The 23,904-nt window shown below is 37.4% G+C and overlaps 3 protein-coding genes across 3 annotated transcripts; 1 reads left to right on the top strand and 2 right to left on the bottom strand.

Annotated features, from left to right (window-relative positions):
• Positions 1–486: 486 nt before the first annotated feature.
• Positions 487–6,816, bottom strand: LOC107045186 (RNA exonuclease 4). Its single transcript, XM_015267346.2, has 3 exons — positions 6,141–6,816; positions 1,463–2,034; positions 487–777 (listed from the first exon to the last, which is right to left on the bottom strand). Exons 1-2 carry the CDS (start codon positions 6,444–6,446, stop codon positions 1,483–1,485), a joined length of 858 nt encoding a protein of 285 aa, XP_015122832.1. The 5' UTR covers positions 6,447–6,816; the 3' UTR covers positions 487–777; positions 1,463–1,482.
• A 2,404-nt stretch (positions 6,817–9,220) lies between these two features.
• On the top strand, positions 9,221–15,730 carry LOC107045184 (serine/threonine-protein kinase/endoribonuclease IRE1). The gene is made up of 3 exons (XM_015267345.1): positions 9,221–9,894; positions 10,911–12,693; positions 14,221–15,730. The coding sequence occupies exons 1-3, from the start codon at positions 9,766–9,768 to the stop codon at positions 15,288–15,290; spliced, it is 2,982 nt and encodes a 993-aa protein (XP_015122831.1). The 5' UTR covers positions 9,221–9,765; the 3' UTR covers positions 15,291–15,730.
• Positions 15,731–18,215: 2,485 nt separating this feature from the next.
• Positions 18,216–23,540, bottom strand: LOC107045179 (A disintegrin and metalloproteinase with thrombospondin motifs adt-2). The gene is made up of 3 exons (XM_015267339.1): positions 23,418–23,540; positions 20,901–21,823; positions 18,216–19,359 (listed from the first exon to the last, which is right to left on the bottom strand). Exons 1-3 carry the CDS (start codon positions 23,538–23,540, stop codon positions 18,216–18,218), a joined length of 2,190 nt encoding a protein of 729 aa, XP_015122825.1.
• Positions 23,541–23,904: the final 364 nt, after the last annotated feature.

The following is a 23,904-nucleotide window of genomic DNA, read 5'->3' as shown; positions in this document are numbered from 1 at the left end:
GGTTATTCCTGGCGAAATAGATTGCTGACCCAAAAGATGACATCAATTTTTTTTAAAGAGGGTTTTTGCTAATAATTTACAAATTTGCTTCCATTCGGAAGCAAAAGTATGGAAATAAAACATTTTATGCCTTTTTTTAACGTGAAAAAACATCAAGTGACGGTATCCACTCCACTCAGACTTCACACAAGTCCCGCGTCAAAATCCGCGTGTTTAGAATGATCTATTTTCTTCTCATGAATGATGACTGGAATCCACATCGCTTGTCTTTCCGTTTGAATGGTCACTAATTGTTACGATATCGCTTCTGATTCAAATAGTTTTGCAAACTTCGGCTAATGAATTTTCGTGAGATTAACATTCTTACCCGAATTAATCTTCAAATGCTGAGGAACGACTCTCGTAAAGTTACTTGATGTTCCATGACTCATTGGCATTAGAGGGTTAAAATTATATTCATCGTATTCAATAACTCAGCGATAGCAATTTGAATATATTTGTAATTCTTTTTATTCCTTCATTTAACGAAAATAAATCCTTAACATTTTGGACAATAATTCAAACTTATTTATTATTATTTTCATTTATTATATTTCATTTATTATTATTGATCCGATTTCCTGATATTTTCTCCCAGGGAGAACTTTAGGTTCAGTTTCTGCAAATCCTCTCGCTGCTGTCAGATCAGGCTGAAGGTTGAAGACAACACTTGATGCAATCCGGCCAATAATGATTGTTTAGTTTTAAGTTATCCACAGGTATTGAGAACACCCTAATCTACAAATATAAGAATAATTTGAGACGTTGAGATGAGTAAATTCAACATTTTAAATGGAATCATACAGTTCTTCGTGAATTTGTTCGTTTCCACGTAAATTCCATAAAAATCTCATCAGATTCTATTGAAAATTTCCTATGAATGGATTTTCAAAGCTCTTTTGGTTGAATTTGCTGATAAAAACAAGGAAAAATTCAGTGAAAAAAGCTTAGAAATTGTATGCCAAAGAATTTGTGCACAAAATACAATAAATATTACAGAACAAGTTGTAGAAAAAGATAGGATTTCTCAATTTAATCGGTAAGGAATCGATAAAATTTTCCAAAGAATACAAAATTTTTTAGCATGTCTGTATTCTAAAATCACATTCTTCTCTGAAATGTTTTTTAACGTAGATACGTCTATGGTTTCAATATGGGGGGTTATTTTGGGAAACAGTTTTTATGTGCAGCGCCATCTATCGGAATTCTAAAAAATTCTAGACATTTCGAGATAATTCGAGAAGTTTCTTGAAATTTCTAAAAAATTCAAGGAGTTTCTAGGAAATTCGAGAAAGAAGGAAAGACCATGAACGTATCCACGTACAATTACAGCTGTATTGAAGATACATCCGTCTGTAATTTTTTTTCTCTCTAAAGTCTCCCAATATTAAAGAAAACTCATTTGTTGTTTAATTAAAATTACCTCCGCGTATGCTGTAAAGATCATCTAGAACGGATATCAGATTCCCAACGATTCCTGTACAACACGTAAAGCTGCATTGCAGTTCTGGCGTCCTCCACAGAATTGTGCTCACCACTCTGAATTTCAATGCCCAGTAACTCAGCAGCGAGTTTCTTCAAACTTGGAGTATTTCCTTTTGAGATCATCCTAAAGAGTTTGTACCTTGACGTGTCCCGCAGATTCTTCTTTTGGTGTGATAGAAAAAGAACAGCAAGGTCATTTTTAAGTGCATGACCAATTAGAATCTTTCCTCGTAAGATGTTAGCTACTTCCGCCTGAACTATGTCGAATTCTTCGCCATTTTGAAGGTGGTGTGGGCGGATTCCACTCACTGGAGTGCGGTAGTCTTGGACAGTCTCTCTGGGCTTGACATATTTGTCGTAAATACAGGCTCCATGGCGATTTACTATCGATATTCTTGCTAACATACTCTCGGTACCGTCACCGATACCAACCATTTCACAGTCTATTGCCACTTGATTCGTTAGCTCCGTGTTATTAAGGTCCATATTTGCCATTATATTGGTCACTTGCTGGAATAGACACGCAATTTGAATGATATTCGTGCTGAATGAAGAAAACAACCCTGGTAAAACAGTCCGATTATTTCCGACTGGGTGATAAAAAATGAATCGGCGTTAATGATGTTTCTGTCTTTGCCCGTTAAATTCCGATTGGCTGGTAGGGTAAACTGCCCAGTAGATGAACGCCTAAGAAAACCGCCCAGTAGATGGACGTTTGTTGTTTAGCAATTGAAAAAAAAAATTGATCGAAAACAAATCGCCCCTCAGGGGTTAAGAATCACAACAGTTAGTGAAAATTCAAAGCAACAATTCACATTTCAGTATTTTTTTGCGTAATTTCCTAGCCAAAAGTAGCTCGTCCATCTATAGGGCAGTGTCCATCTACTGGGTAGCTTACCCTAGGTAGAGTTTAGAGTTTGAGAAAATTATGAGAATTAATAGAATCAAGGGTATGTGGCCGTTATCGTCCGATTACTTTCCAAAAAAGTGGTTGATAGATCTCATATTGCTCATATAAATATTTAATATTTATTGCTCATTTAAATATTTGTATTTTGTTTTTTTTAATTATTTCTAATATATTTTTTTTTTTATTTACATTTAATATTTTTATTTATATTTATTTAATATTTTTATTTTATTTTATTTTTATTTTATTTTATTTTTTTTTTATTTTTTTTTTTATTTAAATGAGCAATAAATATTAAATNGTATTTTTTTTTATTATTTCTAATATTTTTTTTTTTATTTACATTTAATATTTTTATTTATTTTTATTTTTTATTTTATTTAAATGAGCAATAAATATTAAATATTTATATGCGTAATACGAGATCAATCAACCACTTTTTTGGAAGGTAATCGGACGATAACGGCCACATACCCTTGTTCCCATTAATTCTCATAATTTTCTCAAACTCCAAACTCTACCTACCAGCCAATCGGAATTTAANAACATCATTAACGCCGATTCATTTTTTATCACCCAGTCGGAAATAATCGGACTGTTTTACCAGGGAAGGATTGAAGAATTTCCAGATTGGTTTGCAAATTATTTTGTGGGTGGATTATCGGAAGTGGTAGGTGAGAAAACTGACCGAAAATGACCGGTCATTTTGTCGTTTACCACACAGACGTGATACTAGGGTAAACAGGTCAATTTCTGGGCGGGTGTTAGTTTCTGGGCGATTTCTATTTCCATTGCATATTCCACAAATAATAATATGAAAATTGCGCTGATTATTTCATTTTTCAATGATATTATTTGTGTATAGTCATGTGATCATTTTTTTTCTATTAATCGACATTTAATATGTAAAGAAAATATGGCCCGGTATAGTCGTTCGGAAATTAGGGGTTTCGTTAATTAATTAGAGGGGTTTTTGTTATTTTGACTTCACTTTTTTGGAATGTCCAGGGATGCTAGAGATACCCTTTAAGGTACCTTACAAATGGATAGTCCAGGCCGGGATTTGAACCCAGGACCTTCCGATCACATTCAAGGTCTAGGCAATTATTTTACTTGCTTCGTGCAAACTCGAATTTAACACTGTCATCACCTCTTTATAGAATTTCTAATGCAGTCAACGCCTGGGTCATATCTGACAACGCCATTGACATGTTCTGTGACTCACTGCCTACCTTATCAGTCAAGCTGTATCAATTCCTCACTGATCTTAGGCACTGATGTATGTAATCTATCAAGTAACACTTATGAATTTCATTGTATACTCCTACGTCATCTTGTTAAAATTACTTGACGAAAAAAAAAATGAAAAAGAGAAATTATATTATATAAGATTATATGATATTATACTATACCCTGCATACCAAATGCTAAAAACTAACGGTATATTCATTGGCTCTGTCATTGGCAATCTTGATGTTGAACCTCGATAAAGATAATAAATAGATAAATAGTAATAAATAACACCGACGGTAGTGGCCGTGCGGTTAGAGTGCTAGACTCGTATGCCAATGATCCGGGTTCGCTTCCCGGCACCGGCGGTCAAAAATTTATAGCGCTCTAATCTCACAGTTTCACTGCCGAGCGGTAGTCACGTCAAAAAGGACGACTGTACCAGGTCAGGTTTTTCCCTCGAATGAGGTTTTCCCTCCCTTCGGCAAATGCGGTACAGGGGGTTGAGGGGGGTGGGAAGGGAACAAATCGTAAAGACCCGAAAGGGTATGCGAGAAGAAAAAAATTAGTAATAAATAACTTCAAATAATTTTTTTCTGCTAATTAAAACATTCTTAAAGGCATGGAAACCATCATATCCCCATTAAGGTGATTCTTTTATTTTAGATCCTACTACGAAACTCGAATTTCCCTTAACCGTGTATTTGTCGGAAGGAGAAGATTCAAAGAAATTCGTCAAAACATCTTTGTTGGACAGATTTTTATGGAGTAAAAGAAAAGCTTCTTCACGTTTTATAATGAACTAAGCCCACATCTTCTGTTCTTTAACAGATCAGGAAAGAATTTTACATAGAGAAAAAAAATTCCGAAAACTCTTTGTGGCAAAACGTACAAGTGATGCGACATGCTCTTTCGGAAATTTTTACGTAAAAACTTGGAAAAAATCTGGATCGAAACGTAATTTTTACGTGACATTCCATAAAAATTCATGCGGAGAACAGTGATTTCTGCGAATCTGCAGCGATACGTCACAATTACGTCAAACAAAGTAATTTTTACGTGATTTCCATGGTACATTTTAACCAAGTTTTTTCGTAGTCTATGTTTACATAGAAAATCATATGGCAAATTAAATATTTAAAATTTTTTTCATTCAAATTTCAACGTATAGAATTGTATCATTCGACGTTAGGATTTGATCAATTCAATGATTTTATTGATTATTTTCGAGAGTCATAATCTGGCCAATGAGAGGGCGATACTCGATGATATGCATTATGTACATCAAAATTCTGTCATACATGTCAATTGAGTGAGATGTGATAGTGAGATAAATTGATAAATTGGTCCAAAAATTATCATTATTACAAAAAAATTGAGTGTCCGTTTCGCCCCATTTCCACTACATTCACATCATATGTGAAAAAATAGAGATTAACCATTCTACTGATTCATCATTCTCTTTCAACAAATCAATCTTCTGAACTAAGGGAGGTGAACATATTTTTTGGGGAATTCCCTGCAAAATTAGAGTTTAAAGTAGTATATCCAAACTCCATGTAAATCGTTGAGTGTAGTGAGCAAAAGTAAATTTAAAACGCCCGAAAACAAAATTATTCATCATTGATAATTTCTTACATGAATTCTAACTGTGACGAAAATACAAAATTAATCCATCATATTTTCTCTACAATTATCTCCTTAAATAATAGTTACTCGTTTGACTAGGACATCCTCTACAATGGGGGTACCCAAAACCATAAATTATTCATCAGAAAAGTTTGATAGTGATGACAATTTTCGTATTAGGCACCAAAGTTTTATTCATTTTTTTTTCTAATTTTTAAAAACATTTTATATTTCTGATAACACTCTGTGTTATTTTGGCACTTCTAAATTAATTATTATCAATAATGATAGACTGCCAATCAAACACGAACTCAACCAGAATATTTAGGGGAGGGTGGGGTAAAATAATGGACACTTTAGACTTTTTTAAAATTATTTATAACTCAGAAACAAATTGATCAATTGAGCTCAGTTTAGGCTCGTCACAAAGAGAAAGAATTGTTCTTTGTATTGAAAAAAAATTATTCAATTTCATCAACATTTCAACTCCTCATTAACATTTTAAAAAAAGTCAAGTGTCCGTTTTACCCCAACCTCCTCTATTTATGTTCATATCAACTTCCATTTAGAATTAATTTCACATTTTCATCTGCAAAATTTAAGTTAAGGGAGAGTGGGGTAAAACGGCCCCTTTTGACTTTTTTGTGATACTCATAACTCTGGAATTAATTCATTAATTGAGATCAGTCTAGGCTCATTCTAAAGGGGAAGTGTAGTTTCCATGGAAAAAAAAATATTCCATTTCATTTCAAATTGAATGAGCTGTTAACATTTTTGAAAAAATCAAACGGGGTGGTTTTACCCCACTCTCCCCTATATATATAAAGTTATCGACAATCCAACTTACAGATTGAACCAAATGTGGGGCCTTTTTCCCTTTGGCCACTCTCTTGTCCCTGTAAGGCACCTCAGAGTTCGTTGAATGTCGTTTAGAAGGTGATTTTTGTGTCCCAGGTGTATTAACAAGGTCTTTATATTTCTGCCAATTGGAATTCGTAGACCTAGATGAAGATTTAGCTTTTTTCGTGTCCTTCTTGACCTCTTGTGGTTGTATTTCATTCTCCTTTGATTCAACCGTTGTATTTTTTCTAGTACTTTTAACAGAATCGGCGTAGCATTTCGCCATTTCAGGTGCCATCATTTTCGACAGCATTCGACTTGATTGCTCTTTGTTGATGTTCTTTATATTCCTGCTCTTTATTGATCTATTTACCTCATTTTTTTACCTAGCATGATTGAACTTTAATAGAAAAAAGCATGACCATGCAGCCATTCACTTCCACGTGCTTCTGTTACGTTTTTTTCCATCAGTGGGCGACCATATGATAGCATGGAATGTCTTATTTTTTTTGTTTTCATATCTCAAATCATAGCTACCGTACTTTCTTCTTTGTACTGATATTGCCAAATGTTAGATGAAATTGTATCTGAATTTTGTTGATAATTCCTATGTAATTTTTCTCCTCAATGCTCGAATAAGCCTCAACGGATATATATGTACAGTTGTTTGTAATGAATTTCGAGGTTAGACTACAAATGTGGATATCATTATTATTATTAGTGCTATTATTCGGGTTGCCTTTTCAAAAGGCGACTTAGCTTGTGCGCTGTTGGATATCGGGATAACTACTATATCGACTGTAATGAAGCGGTAGAATTGAAAAAATCTGTTAAGGGGAGACTACTATATATGAATTTTAAAAGTCGTGGGTTATTGGAGTGAGACTTTTCATCCGTTGAAGATCGATTATATAGATCTGAAAGCGAATAATTCGTGCAAAAATTTTTTTTTCTATTATTCGTTTGCCCGAATACGCTTAAAATGCCAAAAACCGTCCGGGGCCTCCAATTTTTGAGCTACGAAGGATTTTTTTTTCAAAATTTTCGGAAAAATATGTGGAATAACAATTACGAGCTATTTTTTTTTAATCCGCCTCTTACATAGCTAAATTTGCTTTTTTTGTATTTTTTACACAAATAGTGAATTTTTTTATATGAAAAAAACCGAAATCGGCTGTGTAGGATTCGAATTTCAAAAAACTGGCTCATAATTGTTGTTCCACACATTTTTCCGAAAATTTTGAAAAAAACAAATCTTCTGTAGCTCAAAAATTGGAGGCCCTGGACTGTTTTTAGCATTTTAAGCGTTTCCGGGCAAACGAACAATAACAAAAATTTTTTTTTGCACTAATTATTCGTTTTCAGATCTATATAATCGATCTTCAACGTATGAAAAGTCTCACTTCAATAACCCACGACTTTTGAAACTCATAGTAGTCTCCCCTTAAATAATTTTATAATTTCAAGACAATTTGGTTATAATACACCTACGAATTTTTTTCATGAAAAAAGATGAAGAATTTCAGACGATGAACTGGACGTCCGCGTGAGAATGTTCAGTATGTCAATTCTAGTTTCCAAGATATTCATGTTTGTATTCTATTCTATTCCATAATAATAACGGTCATATCCTTCAATGTATAATTACTATTACGAGTGCCGAATTTTCTTTGCACATTATGACGTCGGCAGAAGATATTCAGGTTTTTGTCCCCGCAAGTTCCATTTCAAACAATATATTAACTATTTTCATCACATTGTCCGTCAAACGGCGTTCACACTCTTATCTTGTCTAGCGACGTGATTTTTTGCACGACTGCTTGCTATTGTATTTGTAGGGGATAAGATTTTCTCAAATATTAGAGAAAAAAGAATTTTATCTAATACTGTGGCGGAAAACTGATACATTTTCTGGGAAAAGATGTTGCGTATCAAAAATGTTTTTTTTAGTACAAAAAGGAAAAAAACATCCTCATGCCCGTGGTGCAAAACTGAGAGAAATCCCTTCATTTTGCGTCAAAATTTTTTGAATGCTATGCGAAGAAAAATCTGGAACCGGTACATACCGACGCTTTTTTTAAATTTTTGATAATTTTTTTGGTTTCTGAGGGTGACACGACATTCAACTGTAATCGAAATTACTCTGTCCTCATTGTTTGTTGCTCGAGTTAAAGATGTTTATCCATTTTCAAAAAATGAAATTTCTTCACGTCCTCTATTGAAAAATAGGTGAAACATTTTCGGTCAGCCGTCTGTTTCTTAGGAATATTTCAAGTTTATCTTAGCTTGGAAAATTTAATTCTCAAGACCTTTTTCCAACTTGATTCAAATTAAAAATTATTACATCATACATTTTATATTAAATTGAAAATTACTAGTTACAATGAAAACAATTTTTCGATGTATCGAAAAAAAAATTATCATTATAAATTATAATTTAAATGAGAAAATATAGAAATCAGATGAAAAAGCAAACGAATGACCAAATACATAAGGATCATAAATAATATGCATAAAATACTCGTCAACGCATACGCGCGCGAAGCGCGTCCCCTTTCCTACGAGGAAAATTCTGTAATTTTTTAGAGTAATAGGCAACATAAAAAAATTAGTTGCAGGAGCTTTATCGAAATGAAATAACCAGTGACGAACAGTTGTTTCATTTCGATAATATTTTATTCAAACTCATATAATTTTGACCTCGCATCATACGCAAGTGTTTTCTGTCAACTATTTTCTTTATCTTACTAAAAGTAGAATATGGTGAAAAAGCACACGAATTCAATTATCAAAAACAGTATAGCTATTTTCCACTCACTCAAAGCAATAGGTCGCTGCGTAATCGCGAGTGTAATATAAGTTCAAGCTCATAAATTTCCAGCAATAAATTATTCCTTGGAAAAATTATAATTTATCATGTTCAATATTTTTTTCTGAAATATAAAAACACAAGGCTTTGACTTTTCGTGCACATTTTTCCAACGGCCTTGAGTTTTATAACTTGACAATTGTGGTGGAAACATCGGTAGATGGCGGAGCATTCCAAAAACACCACTCATTTTCCACCTAATAGAAACGTTACGACTGCCTATTGGTTGAGTAACCAATAATGATAATACCCCCATTAAAAATAAAAATATTAGCATACTTCTCATGTCACCTGGAAGTACATTTCAACGAAATATTTTCATATGCAGTCATGTCAGAGGAGTGAAAATTGTGTATTCAGGGAAAGTACTGTCACTTCTACAACTCCATAACGAATTCAATTGGATTGAGTCGTCTATTTGCATCATGTCAAATCGTGTTCGCGAACGATCCAAAGTGGCTTGAGCTCAATGTCCACGCGAAATTCAAGGTGTCGAGATGATATTACTGGTGATACTGAGATCCTCGATAATCAGGGCAAGCCAACGATTCGTGGGTTTTCACTTGTCGGTGCAACATTGAGTGATAAACATTGTTTCATAGGTCGACAAACAATGCGGTAAACAAGTGACGCAATATGTCAGATTTTTGGGTGTCTAGAGATCCACGAGCAGTCTGCCGAGATCCCAAGTTGATTGTCATCAGCTGAGTAGCATAATGATAAGAGACTGCAGTTGTCGGCGCAGTTTTAGAGCACCTGAAGAATGTCTAACCTAACTGTGGAAAATAGAATGCGGAGAATGACGACATCAAGAGTCTTGAAGAATATGCTTCATCTGTTTCTATTTTCTCTCATCCTAGGAGCCTGTGCTCTGAATCCCCGTGGGAATGAAGTAAGTTCGAAAATTGGTTTTTAGTGTTGAAGTTACAGAGAGAATAGTGTATATTTCGCCTTGGGAGGTAAAATAAAGGTGTCGTGCCCACGTGTGGAATTATCAGTCGAGCCGAACGCGGGGCAAGGGTCCTTTCAGGTCCTTTATTTTATGCCTCGTGGTTGGAAGTATAAATTTCGCCCCGGCAGGCGCAAAGTACACATTTCCCTCCCGAAGCGGGAAAAGTTTCCTCTTTCCAGAGACAATATCTACATTTCAGTAGCGAAGACGGAAAAACAATCGAGATAACGTTCGAAAGATAATCCACCAGGGCCTTAATAGTATATTTCGTTACGAGTGCGGAAAAGTGTTTTTTGTGGTGTTCTCGCCTTCGGCTCGTGCTATAAACCTCCCACGAGCCAAAAAACACTTTTCCCACGAGTATCGAACGATATTTTTCATCACAATGTGTGGAACAGGGACGTTTTAGGCACGCGAAGCGTGCCTAAAAAGTTAATTTTTCGCACAGCGTGATGAAAAATAAAAATCGTTGGGTACTGAAGTCGAGAATGCTCACCTGCGGTTTTTTAAATAAGAATAACGATGTGTAATTTGAGGATTTTTCACATTAAAAACTCAACAATTAACAATAAAAAAAAGCAAACTCATTGACACTATGTTTTTCGGACTTCTGTCCGAAACTTAGTTTCACTGATTTTTTCACTGAAACTAAGTAATTTTCAGGAAACCAAAAGCTTTGTTTCTCAGTGATATTGCAATCAGATAAATTCATAATGGATCGTACATCATTTCCGCAATAATGTCGGAACTATTAAGTCGAGGAAGAAGTGCCAGGAGTATTTTTTTACAGATAATTTGACGAAAAACAATGTTTTCTACATTTTCATTGCAACAAACTACTCTCAAAGATCCTTTCAAAATAATCTATAGCAAATTTTTTGCGTTATCTCTAAATTCTGGTTGAATATTCTCTTTCCACCACAAACTCCTTGTAATATAAAATTTGATCTTTTCAGGATCCAAACACAGGTCTCATTCCCGAAGGGGATGACCCCCTGCTCCTGATTTCGACCCTCAGCGGTTGTTTTGTGGGCGTTGGCCAGAGAACAGGCGAGATTCGTTGGCGCCAGGACAATGAACCCGTAGTGAAAGTCCCACACGGCGTATCCGAGAGGCTGTCCCCAATGTTCCTCCCCGATCCCAAAGACGGATCCCTGTACCTTTATGGAGCTGAATTTGATGTCCTGAAGAAACTTCCCTTCACAATTCCCCAACTAGTAGCCAACAGTCCCTGTCGTAGCAGCGACGGCATTCTCTACACAGGTCGTAAAATCGACACTTGGTTCAGCATAGACCCAGTTACTGGTAAACGCGAGCAACTCCTGGGGTTCGAAGAGGCCGATAGTACCTGTCCCTTAGACATTCAGGACGCCATTTCCGTTGGGCGTACAGAATACAATATCATAATGATAGACAGCAAGCAGAAGGAGCGAAAATGGAACATAACGTTTTACGATTATTCAGCATCGAAAATCGACGATGCAATGGACGATTATGACCTCGTCCACTTCACAACGAGTTCCACTGGTCGAGTTGTTACCTTGGATCGAAGACTAGGGATGGTTCTGTGGGAGTTGGACCTTATGAGTCCAGTCATTGGCATCTACACAATGAGTAAAGATGGCTTAGTAACAGTTCCCTTCACCAGTGTGGCCGAAGGTACCCTCGACAATCTCCTGCAGAGATTCAGCTCCAAGCCCAGTGACATTCAACTGTTCCCAACGTTATACATTGGTGAGCACATCCATGGACTTTATGCACTGCCATCCCTAGTGGACTCTTCGACAGCCACAATCTCCAGCAACAGCGGACATCTGCTGCTCGAGGGCCCAGTAGTCGTCCCTCAAATTGGCAAGAACAATAATGGAGTTTCTCATGAAGAGAGTGCAACAGTTGGCAATGAACCACCTGGGGATCAATCAATGGATGAAGTGACTCAAGAGAATAATATCATTGTTCTTGGGCATTATAAAGTGCCTTCAGAGTATAAACATCAGAATCAGCCTTTGCAGATCACTGGACGGTCTGATCCAATTATTAGATCTTCAGAAGCGCGGGGTAATGAGTCGAATAAGATTACTATTGTTGTGCAGAGCCTTGATGAGCTTGACAATAGTACGGATCACAGAGGATGGAAGAAGACGTTTGGGGGAGCGTATAATGGGGCGAAGAAGTGGCTGAATCAGCAGGAGAATAAAGGGTTGAAGTTGGCGCTTATCATTCTTGTTGGATGTGTCATTACCATGTTTTGGTACTTGAATGCCCAGTTCAAAGAGTTTCAGCAGTTATCTCAGGGCTCAAGGGAGAACAGCAGAACCAGCAGCACTGGGGGCAGGAGTGGAGTGACCACTGCGCCTGAGGAGATTGGGGAGGGGACAGTTAAAGTGGGAAAAATTATATTTCACATCGATAAAGTATTGGGAAAGGGGTGTGAAGGGACTTTTGTCTACAGGGGAGAGTTCGATGGACGATCTGTTGCTGTGAAACGACTCCTGCCTGATTGCTTTACTTTTGCTGACAGGGAGGTGGCTCTGTTGAGGGAATCTGATGCTCATGCTAATGTTGTGAGGTACTTCTGCACTGAGCAGGATCGAATGTTTAGGTATATTGCACTGGAACTGGCTGAAGCGACTCTGCAGGATTATGTTATTGGGAATTATGATAGGCAGACTATTTCTGTTAAGAATATTCTGGCTCAAGCGACTTCTGGATTAGCTCATTTACATTCTCTTGATATTGGTGAGTTCATTGCCATTGATTATTATCGATATTGATCGCGTGATTTGAAAAACACATTATCCATGCAACACATGGAACACATTCAGGAGGAGAATAAAGGGATGAAGTTGGCGCAGGGTATTCAATCCTTTGTTCTCCTGCACAATCGTGAAGCGTTCCACATTTTTATGTTAAAGAAGGGAATTTATATAGCGCTCCACATCTTTGTGACGTCATAGGAAATGATTGGATGGGATTTGGATGAGGTAGGAGGGGAACCGGGATTATTCTCAATATGAATAATCAGAAATTTTTTTACTGAATAAAAATATTCAAATATTCAAACATGCAAAGATTCAAATTATACAGAGTAAAATCTATGATGAAAACTTATGTTGGTTTTTTAATGAATGTTAGTTCATTGCCATTGATTATTATCGATATTGATTGTGTGAATTGAAAAACATTGGCACGGCAAATATTTGTTGCTAAGTTGCTACGTTGTTGTTTTCAAATTACGCAATTTTATCGCAAGTTATTTTAGGAGAAAATAGGAAGAGATTGTCACTAAAAATATTTTCACTTGATATTTTCAGTGATAATCATTTCATCTGAAGATACCGATGTAATTGGAAAGTTGCATGATTGATTTTCAATTGATTACCATAAAACATCTAGGCAATATTTGTCCATAATTTTTGCTGTTTGCATATTTATTTATGATAAAGAATGCCTGAATAGGGAAATTAGAAAGGATTAACTTCATGGGAGGTCCCTATTAACATATATAGCAGACTCTATGCAATAAGTTTTCATCACAGATCTTACTCTGTATAATTTGAAATGTTCGCTCTCTGAGAAATATGGAATGTTCTAGAAAGGTAGCGGTCTCGACCGGTACAAAAATCTTAAATCAGAATGTTCTAGAAAATGTCGAGAATCATTGCGAAAATCCTCCAGGGTTATTTGTTTTTCATGAAAATGATTGGAAGTTGTAGAAAATTGTAGAAAGATCCAGAGCTGTACAGAATCTTTTGTTAAATTCGACAATCGTCTACAAAGCTCTCCATTTTTCAAAGCTTTGATAGTTCTATCTAGCATATACCAAACCATTCGGAAACTCCCGAAAAATTTACAAAAAATTATAAAAACTTCACGATTAATTTGAGATTTCACCTACGAGACCCTTTTGTCATTGATGAATCTAGAAAGCTCTCCATTTTTCCAAGCTTTGATCATTCTTTCGAGCATATTCCAAACCATTCGGAAATATTCCTCAAAAACTCAACTGAGAGATAAGTCGACTGAAACCACTTTGCTACTGATTTGAGAGTTTACTTACCAGACTCTTTCACCATTGATGCACTCTCTAGGTGCTTCAACAATATTTCAGAATATTCTAGAACTTTCTATCACTTAATATCGTCTGAATGCAAATATCAATGAAGAAAAACTAAACGCCCTCTTATAAATTGAACATCAGCTTTTCTTCCCCTTTGTGTATTCCCCGAAAACATTGACTCCCGTAACATATTCGTATTTTAATAGTCCACAGAGACATAAAACCGCACAATGTACTGCTGTCAACTCCAGGACCGCGAGGTGAGGTCCGCGCCATGATCTCGGACTTCGGTCTCTGCAAGAAGTTGCAATTGGGACGCATGTCGTTCTCCCGCAGATCAGGAGTTACCGGCACCGACGGTTGGATAGCCCCGGAGATGCTAAACGGTGAACGAACAACCTGCGCCGTCGATATTTTCTCCCTCGGCTGTGTCTTCTACTACGTTCTGTCAAACGGAAAGCATCCATTCGGCGACACCCTCCGCAGGCAAGCGAACATCCTCTGCGGAGAAAGTGATGTGTCCTCCCTCCAGGATGTCCATGATTACGACAAAGAATTGGCTCTTGTTCTGATCCGAGCAATGATCGACAGTGATCCTACCAGTCGACCTCCAGCTCTAGCTGTTGAGCGTTTTCCCTTTTTCTGGAACTCAGCTAGAATACTCAACTTTTTCCAGGATGTTAGTGACAGAGTGGAGAAGGACGAGCCTGACAGTGTGGCATTGATGTCCTTGGAGACTGGAGGGAGCCAGGTTGTCCACTCTGACTGGAGACTTTGCATTGACCTCGAGGTGGCCAACGACTTGAGGAAGTACAGAAGTTACAGAGGAGAGAGTGTGAGAGATCTCTTGCGAGCTCTGAGAAATAAAAAACATCACTACCGAGAATTAACAGCAGAGGCTCAAGCAAGCCTCGGAGAAATTCCCCGAAAATTTACAGAGTACTGGCTGTCGAGGTTTCCCTGTCTGCTTTCTCACAGTTGGTGTGCAATGCAACGATTCAGGAGGGAAGCAACACTCCAGGATTACTACGTTCCCGACTATGAATTCACAACGTATTTTGCTTACGAGCAGGTACTCGATGTTTTGAGTAGAGGGAGTAAGGAGGAAGTGCCTTCGGTGAATGATTCACCAGCCCCTCGAACCCCCAATTGGAGGTTCCGAAATGGGGTCGATTGGAGTCCCAATCGTACTCGGTTCAGGACATACAGGAAGAAAAATCAGGAGAGAAGAAAAAACGAGGGAACACTTGTGTGGACATTACCACCCGCCAGTTGAGTTTTTCTTTTCTTCCACTTGTTTTATGTTATCAAGGGTTTTCTGTGAAAGTAACTTGTGATATTTCTTATCGCGAATGGCGTGATCTATTTTATTTTATGTACAATATAAACGTAAATGTGGACATCCGTATTTATTCAGTAAGCGGTTTTTTTCTTTTTTGTTTGTTCTGTTAAGATACGGAAATATTTACTTTGTTTCGGTTCTAATGTAATGGGATTATTCTCAATTTTTGTATGAAATAAATTTCATTTTAGCAGAGTTGAATAGGACAACGTTAGATGTAAGCGATGCCAGTGGGCACACACAGATTTATTGTTACAAATTGAAATATTTGATTGAATGTACATAATATCAATTGTATATACTATATTTCTGTATATTTTACATATTGACTGTATCTCACTAAATTTTAGCTAAATATATTGTAACTAAAAATATCAACAAAATATGAAGGATGTTCGGGGTAAGCAGGTCAATAGATAGATGGTTAAGGGGTTGAATACCGGAAAAAATGGACTGAGGGAAATTTTTACGTTGGATGGGTTTTAACATGTTTTGGATGTGTAGGCTATTTTTTCCGCCTACCGGTTAGGGAAATACGTCGGTGAAATTTAAAAGTCTTCACTGGGCCTGGGGCCCTTTGAACAGTTTGTGATATATGACGGAATATGGGAATAATTAGGGAAAATCGCGGACCCGATCGGTTTTACCCCATATAATTACTAGAAACTTCATTTTTTCCTGTTTTTACCTTCAAAATGCTTCTTGCGCCGTAGTTTTTATCCGATTTTTGCTCTTTTTTTAAAGGTCGTTACACTCCAGAGAATAAAGTTAAGCATCCGTTTTACCTTATTCGCAATAGTTCATGAATAAATGAATATTGAATTTCATAATTTTTACTCTACTCCAGAGACGCGAAAAATTTATGAAATTCAAAATTCATTTATTCATGATCTGTTGCGAATAAAGTAAAATGGATGCTTAACTTTATTTTTTGAAGTGTAACGAATTTAAAAAAAAGCTAAAATCGTATGAAAACTACGACGCAACGAGCATTTTGAAGGTAAAAACAGGAAAAAAACAGGTTTTTCGTGGTTATACGAGGCAAAATCAATTGGGTCCGCGATTTTCCCTAGTTATTCTCATATTTCGTCATATATTATAAACTCTTCAATGGGTCCCAAGGCCCAGTGAAGACTTTTATATTTCACCGACGTATCCCCTTAAGGGGAATTTCAGGTGCGTCGAGAGATCAAAAATAGATTAGTTACCTAAATGAACCAACGATGGGTTTATAACTCATAAAATTAAATGTGGGAAAATAATTATTTGAAGTGGAAACAACGAAGCAATGAATGATAAAATGATGGAACAGTGGGACACTGAAGATAAATACATTCAAAAAGATCATCGATGAAAAAAAGTTCATCGTGTAATTATACATTAGTGTTATTATTAAACATTGAAATTAACAGTACTCCTGATATATTATTTATAGAGTACTCGGAAAAAGTTCAAAGCTTCTATCTTTTAGGCTGCTTACCCTACTGAAGGTCTATAATTATTTGTTAAACCGAAAAGATAAAGTTCCTGGGACAGTATAGATGTAGAGATTTTCAATCATCAAACTTGTCAATTAGATTGGGTAAAATAATTGTTGACATTGACATTATTTTTAAGGTGTAGTTTATTGTTCATATATGGTTGGTGCAACAAATGGTGAATTTCATTGATAATCGATATAAAATTATATGAATGAGTGCGAAAATTTTTCAATCTGCAAAACTTGATATTCTCATTTGTTTGAGGCTCTTGGAGTATCATTATCGAAAATTTCCAAAGTTGCAGGGGAAGTTTTTTCATATTTAACTCGCAAATGACCGGTTTGAAAATAAATAGCTGATTTTCGATGTTTTATTCCCTCGATACAAAATACTCAAATCGTTTCGATTAGAAAGTATATGAATGTGCCATACGAAATTCGTACAAACGTTTAAAAAATACATATTGAAATTTTTCAAATTTTCCAATTTTCTAGTCTTACTCCCTATCAATATTAATTATAAATTCAGTAGCGGAATGATGAAACAGAACAAAAAAAAATCTCACGGGACTTCTTCAAGTATACGATCAAGATCACTCTGGATTTTTCAGATTTTTCCTAGATCTTTCAAATTTATCATTATGTCGATTTATGCTGGTGCGGCACGGCGCTTACGGCGCGACCAACGACGTTCGTAACTTTTGCGCGACCAATGGTGTTTTCGAGGAAACGGTGGCCTTCGGTTACCCCTTAAGGGGAAACGGAACCCCTGCGTTTATATGAATCTTCAGAATTGTGTTTTCTCCTGCAATTATTATTTTTTATTCATTAAACTACTTCATTGACTCAACAATGCGATAATCGAGTCGATAAAGTAATTTCATAGATAGAAATTAATAATTGTAGAAAAAAACACAATTCTAAGATTTGATGTAGACAAAGGGGTTCCGTCTCCCCTTAAGGGGAGACTACTATGAGTTTTAACAGTCGCGGGCTATTGGAATGCGATCTCTCATACATTGAAGATTAATTATATATGTCTAAAAATGAATAATTAGTGCTAAAAAATTGATTATTTATTGTTCCAATCTCCCTTAGATTCCGAGATATTCATTGAAAGCTAGCCAATAGTCAAAATTGACATGAACCGTACTACCACTTCGCTACTGAAATGATCGATCTTCAACGTATGAAAAATCTCACTCCAATCGCCTGCGACTTAAAACTCACAGTAGTCTCCCCTTACATTAACAAAGCATCGTCGAAGAATGGTATTTCCCGTTCGGTAACGGGATACCCCGTATTCAGCAAGAGCTAAATGCACACCCTGCCCCCTCTTGACCCCTGAATCGCCTGTAACGCTTCCCAAGTCTCGTCCTTCACAAATAATCGGGAAGTTCGAGATAATCCTGATCCACCCACTCATCCCCGTCCCCCCTCTCCGCAACCCCCCCGGGAAGAATTTTCAGCAGTGGACTCCCATCGACACTCAGACTCAAATACTTCCTCATCTCCTCGGACACCTCATTCCCCCCAGGTCGCGCATTCTGCGGTCCCAGGTCGAGGTCACCACGATTATTCTCAAACAACGAATTCTTCGGAAATCGAAAATTGCCGGGTAGACAGTGATGCTGAAGACAGAAATAATCCTGATCGTTTTCATTGTGACACCACGTGCCATCGGGGAAGTAGGGATCAAGCCCGAGGTCATTGAGCTCGACTCTGGGGGTGTAGTAGGAGGCAATGTGTCTTTGTTTGCAGAAAACGGCGCAGGCTACCCAGGGTCTCTCGACCTCGTGGGGTGCCTGAAGACCGCTGGCCTCAGCGTCGAGTTCTGGAATGCGATCGCTGAATTCCCTGCACTTTGATGTGGCAAAATCCTCGGGTGTTATGCGTTTCTTGCAGAGTTTTGAGTCTTCGCAGAGGTCAACCGCGAAGGAGAGACCCTTGCACTGACCTGTGCTGTCGTTTCTGCAGGTTCTTCGTTTCGATTTAGCCCCCTTGGATTTTTTTATACATCCACTCGCACATTTCCCTTCGTTCCATTTACTCCAGCCAGTTTCCTTGGGCTTGGGCTTGCTCATCGGGGGCTTCTGCGCGGGGAAATGCAGGGCTGGAACGCAGTCCCCCCCGCGGCACTCCATCCCCTCCGCACAGAGTGTTCCCTCCAGGGCTGGCCCTGAATAGTAGTAACCACTTCGGTGCGGACTACTGCACTGCAGGGACTGGCAGGCGTTGGAGAGCGTAACTACTGACGCGTCTTTGTCTCTCAGCAGTAACTCGCACTGTTTCTTGGCTGTCCACTCGCGACCCGGGAGGGTGTAGAAGCGCTCGTGGTCGAGGAATTTGTCGGCTCTGAGGGTAGTTCTGTCGAGGAGACAGGGCTTCTTCTCGGGAAGGTCCAGGATTACTTGACGACTGCAGGCCGACCAGATTGTTTCTCCGGCTGTCCCTCTACTTGGGGACATTATGTAGCCGTCCCGGGGACAGGGGTTGCCGGTTGAGTCGTGGTGCATTCCCAAACTGGAAAATATGAGGGGTTTGATGGTAATCCTGAGGTGCATTCAGTAGGTCAGGCAAATTTACGGTAAATGTGCACTTCACCAACCTCTATCCATATTGGGTTTTTTGGGGTTCATACAGTGAGAGAAAAAATTATTCCTGCCAAGGATTGATATTCTCGTCAGAAGATAATATTTTTTCAGAACGAATTTTTCCAGGACAGTCATTTTCAGAGAGTCCAAGTCTATCCTCAAAAATTACAGTGATATTGAACAATCTGATTATTATGCTACATATGACCTTGACAAAATGTTCTCCGATATCTTCCGGATTTTACAAATTGGCGATTTTCTCAGGTAAAGAAAATTGGAATAATTCCAAATGTTAATAATTATTATTGGAGTTTCTTCGAGGTCATATGCAGAAGAATATTCTTATAGATCACCATAATTCTCACGCTTGGAACTGATTTCGGAGCACTTGGAAATGACTGGCCTAGAGAAATACGTTCCAAAAGAGATATTTTCTTCTACTAAGAGTATGAAAAAGATATCACCAATAACATTTTCGTGGAAGGAATAAATTTTGTTCTCAGTGTACCAGCCGCGTCCCCGTCGCGAACCCTGGGTCATGCTAAGTGCTGGTAGGGCTTGTTTAATTCGCCTTACCATGCATTTTGAATTTAATTTGAATACCTTAATATAAAAATTTAATATTTATATTAACATGCCTTTAGAGGGAAAGGTGCCGTTTGGGGACACTCGTTGATCTGTGAGCATCCATTTTATTATATGACATGACTCAAAGAGGTTCAAATTCATTAATAGCAACCTAGGTACGTGAGGGTGATAATGTGTAGGGGAGGGGAGGGTAAAACGGACACTTTGGACTTTTTTGAAATATTCATGACGTGTTGAATTGTTTATGAAATGGAATAATTTTCTTTTTCAATTGAAAAACAATGATTCCTCTTTGTGATGAGCAGAGACTGAGCTCAATTGATAAATCTGTTTCTAAGTTATGAATATTTTTAAAAAAGTCAAAAGTCGATTTTACCCTACCCTCCCCTACCTTTACCAACTTTACTTCGGGCGAATCTAGAATTGAGGTATATTCCAAGACAATACCATGCAAGTTAGTTATGGACTTCCGGAAAAAATTCGAAATAACTTAATTTATTAACACGGAAAGAACAACACTCCTAGAAAATTTGAAGAAAGGTAAAGCCTCAATAGGAAACTCTGTAAAGCCCTTTCTGAATTCTACAGATCCAAAAATCCTAAATATTCTACACAAGTTCGTCCAAGGAGTCAAAATAAACGTATGACTGTACAATAAAATGTACCCACATATAAAAGTTGACAAACAAAATGTTGAAATTGAACAGAATCGGCCAAAAACTAATAGAGCAGTTCAATAGAATTTTCCAACGAATTCGATAGGTTTTTCTATTAAATTTTTTTGTCCGTGTCAACTTGCGTCTTCTTTTGGAAATTGTGAATTTTCAATGGCGAAATTCCTTCAAATATAACTTGTTAAAAAATGCAAAAAAAAATCCTTACTTATGCCCGATTTCATGAGCAGCAATGTAAACCGATGTAAATCCAGCCGATGGATACGGTTTCCCCAACCGATTAGTCACACCCAGTTCAGCAATGACACAGGAATACTGATGATAGCATGAGCCGGATACGGTGGCAAGGCCCATCGTAACGCCATTCCTCTTTCCGTTCTCGTCTGCGTAAAAATCCAGTCCGGACACGTATAAACCGATGTCCCAGTGATTGGGATGCTCGTCGTCTTTCGGATTATTCACAGTCGTGTAATTGCAGAACGAGTCAAGGAGTCTCTCCCGTTGGCCGTTGTGGTGGGGCAGACTTGGGGGTTGTTTCTTCATGAGGTCCAGGCGCACAAGTGCGATGTTGACTCTTGAGCCGAGGCTTGGGTGATAGTAGAGGGCCTGAACAGCGTTTATGTAGGCTAGCAGCATATCTCGCATTTTTCTTTCGTCGTTGTTGAAGAATGGGGAGAAGAGCTTGTAGCCAGCTTCATCAAAGAAAACGGCCAGTTCTATTGTTAATTCGGATGAAGAACCTCTTCTTGACCTGGGGATCGCATCCAATGGGAGCTCCACGTAATTTATACTAGATCGAAAGTACTCTGAAGGCGAAATGTGCGATCGCTTCACCAAGTGGGGGATTCCCTCTCCAGATGTTGGGATCTCCTCCAACGGGGAAATTTCGAGGGTAACGTTGGGGTGTAGTATCACACCGTGAACTCCATCATCGCAGATGCTCAGGGCCGCTGTGCTGGAGTCGTCTTCATGAAGATAATGACAGGGGCGAGGCTTACTCAGCTCTGGAATCTCTTGGACACTGTTCGAACCCTCGTGACGCCAGACTTGGAAGTAGGGGGCCAGCAGTCTGTCGTTTCTCCTCAGTCTGAGGTTGAACTTTTGATTGAATGCCGTGAACTCTAGGGGAATCTATAACATAACATGCTCTTGAGAATGGTCACCGGAGTTTTTTTTTCCCGTTGAAAAATGCCCGGAATTGTTTCCCCCGTCAATTTTTCCCAGGTAGAATTTTCCCCCGGGTTTTTTTGCTCCGCTGAAAAATTCTCGGATTTTTTCCCCGTTGAGGATGTTTGTCCAAAATCGCAAGTACTTGAAATTTTTTTTTTAACTGAGAGATGAAGATATTTCCTTCACTTTGATACAAATTTCAATCCGCCAACCCATGTTCATTATTTAGGAATGAGATAGAGAAAATGCACCAAACTCATGCGCTAACATGCGCTTATATGGGATAGAATCATTCAAATATTTCCTCTTCTTCCCCGGGTACCCCGGATTTTTCTCTGGCCATTGGATTCAGTATGATTCTACACATTACCTTGTATTTTTATTTCTATTTTTAGAGTCTTCTAGTATGTGAATTATCAATTTGAACATAATTTTCATAAGAGTCCGTGTGTAAGGAAAATTTTTTTTTATGTTGGAAAAGTTAGTTTTATATGTTCTGCTGTCAGCCGAGAAAATTACAGAATTTTCCTTGACCATAAAAAAAAAACATATTTACCGACAATTTACGGTCACTGGTTAAACATCCTTGATCGTTTCTCAGCTAATTGTTCTCATTGAGATTAATTTTCCTTACGAATTTTTTTCATGTGAGATTTTGTTTGGACTTTTTCTTCAGAAAGTTAATTTCTTTTTTTTCTCTCAGAAAGATAAAAATAAAGAAATTAATGACAAAAATCGTTTTTTTCATTCGCGATTGTTTAGTTAATTCATTGTTTACCGACCAATGTTGATATATTGATAAGGCATGAAATCTATGACTTGTAAACTTCTGAATATGAATAAATTCATTATGATTCCGAACAAATGATTTTTATGGTGGGAAATTAATTGTTTATAAATTATTTGTAGAAAATACTCGGAATTTTAAAAAATGTCAACTTTTAAATTATTTCATCAATCTTCCTCCAAAACTTGGTAATTTTTTTTCAGATTCTTAAAGTGTTTTATAACGGTTCAATATCGAGATTCAAATTCAGACCTGCAAAGTGTAAATAATAAAATCATTATAAAATGTCTGAAAATATGGGGTCAAATGAGGCTCAAATGAAAGCTCTGATGTTCGACTACAAAAGTTGAAAAGAATTTCACTGAAAAAAAAATAGCCAAAATACTTGGATATCCCTAAACCTCTAGCTTCAGGAAAGATAAATTCTTTAGAATCAACAGATTACTTTGCGAATATCTTCGGAATAAAAAAATTACAGGAATTCATACATGAGACCTCCCTTGAAGAAGATTTCGTGAATAATAAAAAAGATCTTTAACCATTTTTCGGTAAACTTACAAGTTTCAGCGGTATTTTGCAATGTTATGTGTAATGATTCAGATTTCTTTCAACGGAATTCCATACAAATCAACAAATTAGTTCACAGAAATATCGTCGAAAGGAATGAATAAATAATTTATGGACTTATTTAAACTCTCCTCAGAATACTCTCTCCCACTTTGCAGTATGCAAAATATATTTTATCTAATTCTAATGAACGAATAATACCTCAGCACTCCTCGAGCTTCTTCTCGTTATGAAAACCACATCTAAATCCTCTTGACAATTACCAAAAGCAATGGAAATACAAACAAGCAGAATCAGTGAAACAATTCTCAAAAAATCATCCATGACGATAAATGCAAGAACCAAAGCAAAATGCAAGTGAACCCGCGAAATCGCTGCATTTTATAATCTCCAGGAACCCCAGCCAATGTTTTGTACCACCAATTGTCATAGAAACAACTGAAAAGCCACCTAAAAAAAAATTATGCTGGTGCCTCCAGGGTTATTAACCACTGTTGTGCATGGTGACTCCACTTTGTTGCACACGAGGCCAATTGCCCTCGGCGTATCATGAATTTAATTTTTTATATACATTAGTATCACTGTCTGGTCACACGAGTCCCGAATCGTGGCACCCACGTTGCCTGACTATTTTAGGAGCGCGCCGAACGGCCAATGAATAGAGGGGGAGACAAGGGGAGAGTGGACT

The sequence above is a fragment of the Diachasma alloeum genome, unplaced genomic scaffold (assembly GCF_001412515.2).
Source record: "Diachasma alloeum isolate Michigan unplaced genomic scaffold, Dall2.0 Dall_scaffold_00884, whole genome shotgun sequence".
In the NCBI taxonomy this organism is placed as follows: domain Eukaryota; kingdom Metazoa; phylum Arthropoda; class Insecta; order Hymenoptera; family Braconidae; genus Diachasma; species Diachasma alloeum.
Note: the sequence above shows the minus strand (reverse complement) of the source record. Positions and strands in the feature narration are given on the sequence as shown.

Bases quoted from the DNA above. Each gene is read 5' to 3' on its own strand.
- LOC107045179 (XM_015267339.1), bottom strand. From the start codon at position 23,540: ATGGATGATTTTTTGAGAATTGTTTCACTGATTCTGCTTGTTTGTATT. The intron at 21,824-23,417 runs GTATTATTCGTT...GTTATGTTATAG, and splicing joins GAAGCTCGAGGAGTGCTGAG to ATTCCCCTAGAGTTCACGGC. The intron at 19,360-20,900 runs GTAAGGATTTTT...CATATTTTCCAG, and splicing joins GCTCATGAAATCGGGCATAA to TTTGGGAATGCACCACGACT.
- LOC107045186 (XM_015267346.2), bottom strand. From the start codon at position 6,446: ATGCTGTCGAAAATGATGGCACCTGAAATGGCGAAATGCTACGCCGAT. The intron at 2,035-6,140 runs GTAAGTTGGATT...TGTCTATTCCAG, and splicing joins CCCCACATTTGGTTCAATCT to CAAGTGACCAATATAATGGC.
- LOC107045184 (XM_015267345.1), top strand. From the start codon at position 9,766: ATGTCTAACCTAACTGTGGAAAATAGAATGCGGAGAATGACGACATCA. The intron at 9,895-10,910 runs GTAAGTTCGAAA...TGATCTTTTCAG, and splicing joins TGAATCCCCGTGGGAATGAA to GATCCAAACACAGGTCTCAT. The intron at 12,694-14,220 runs GTGAGTTCATTG...GTATTTTAATAG, and splicing joins TTTACATTCTCTTGATATTG to TCCACAGAGACATAAAACCG.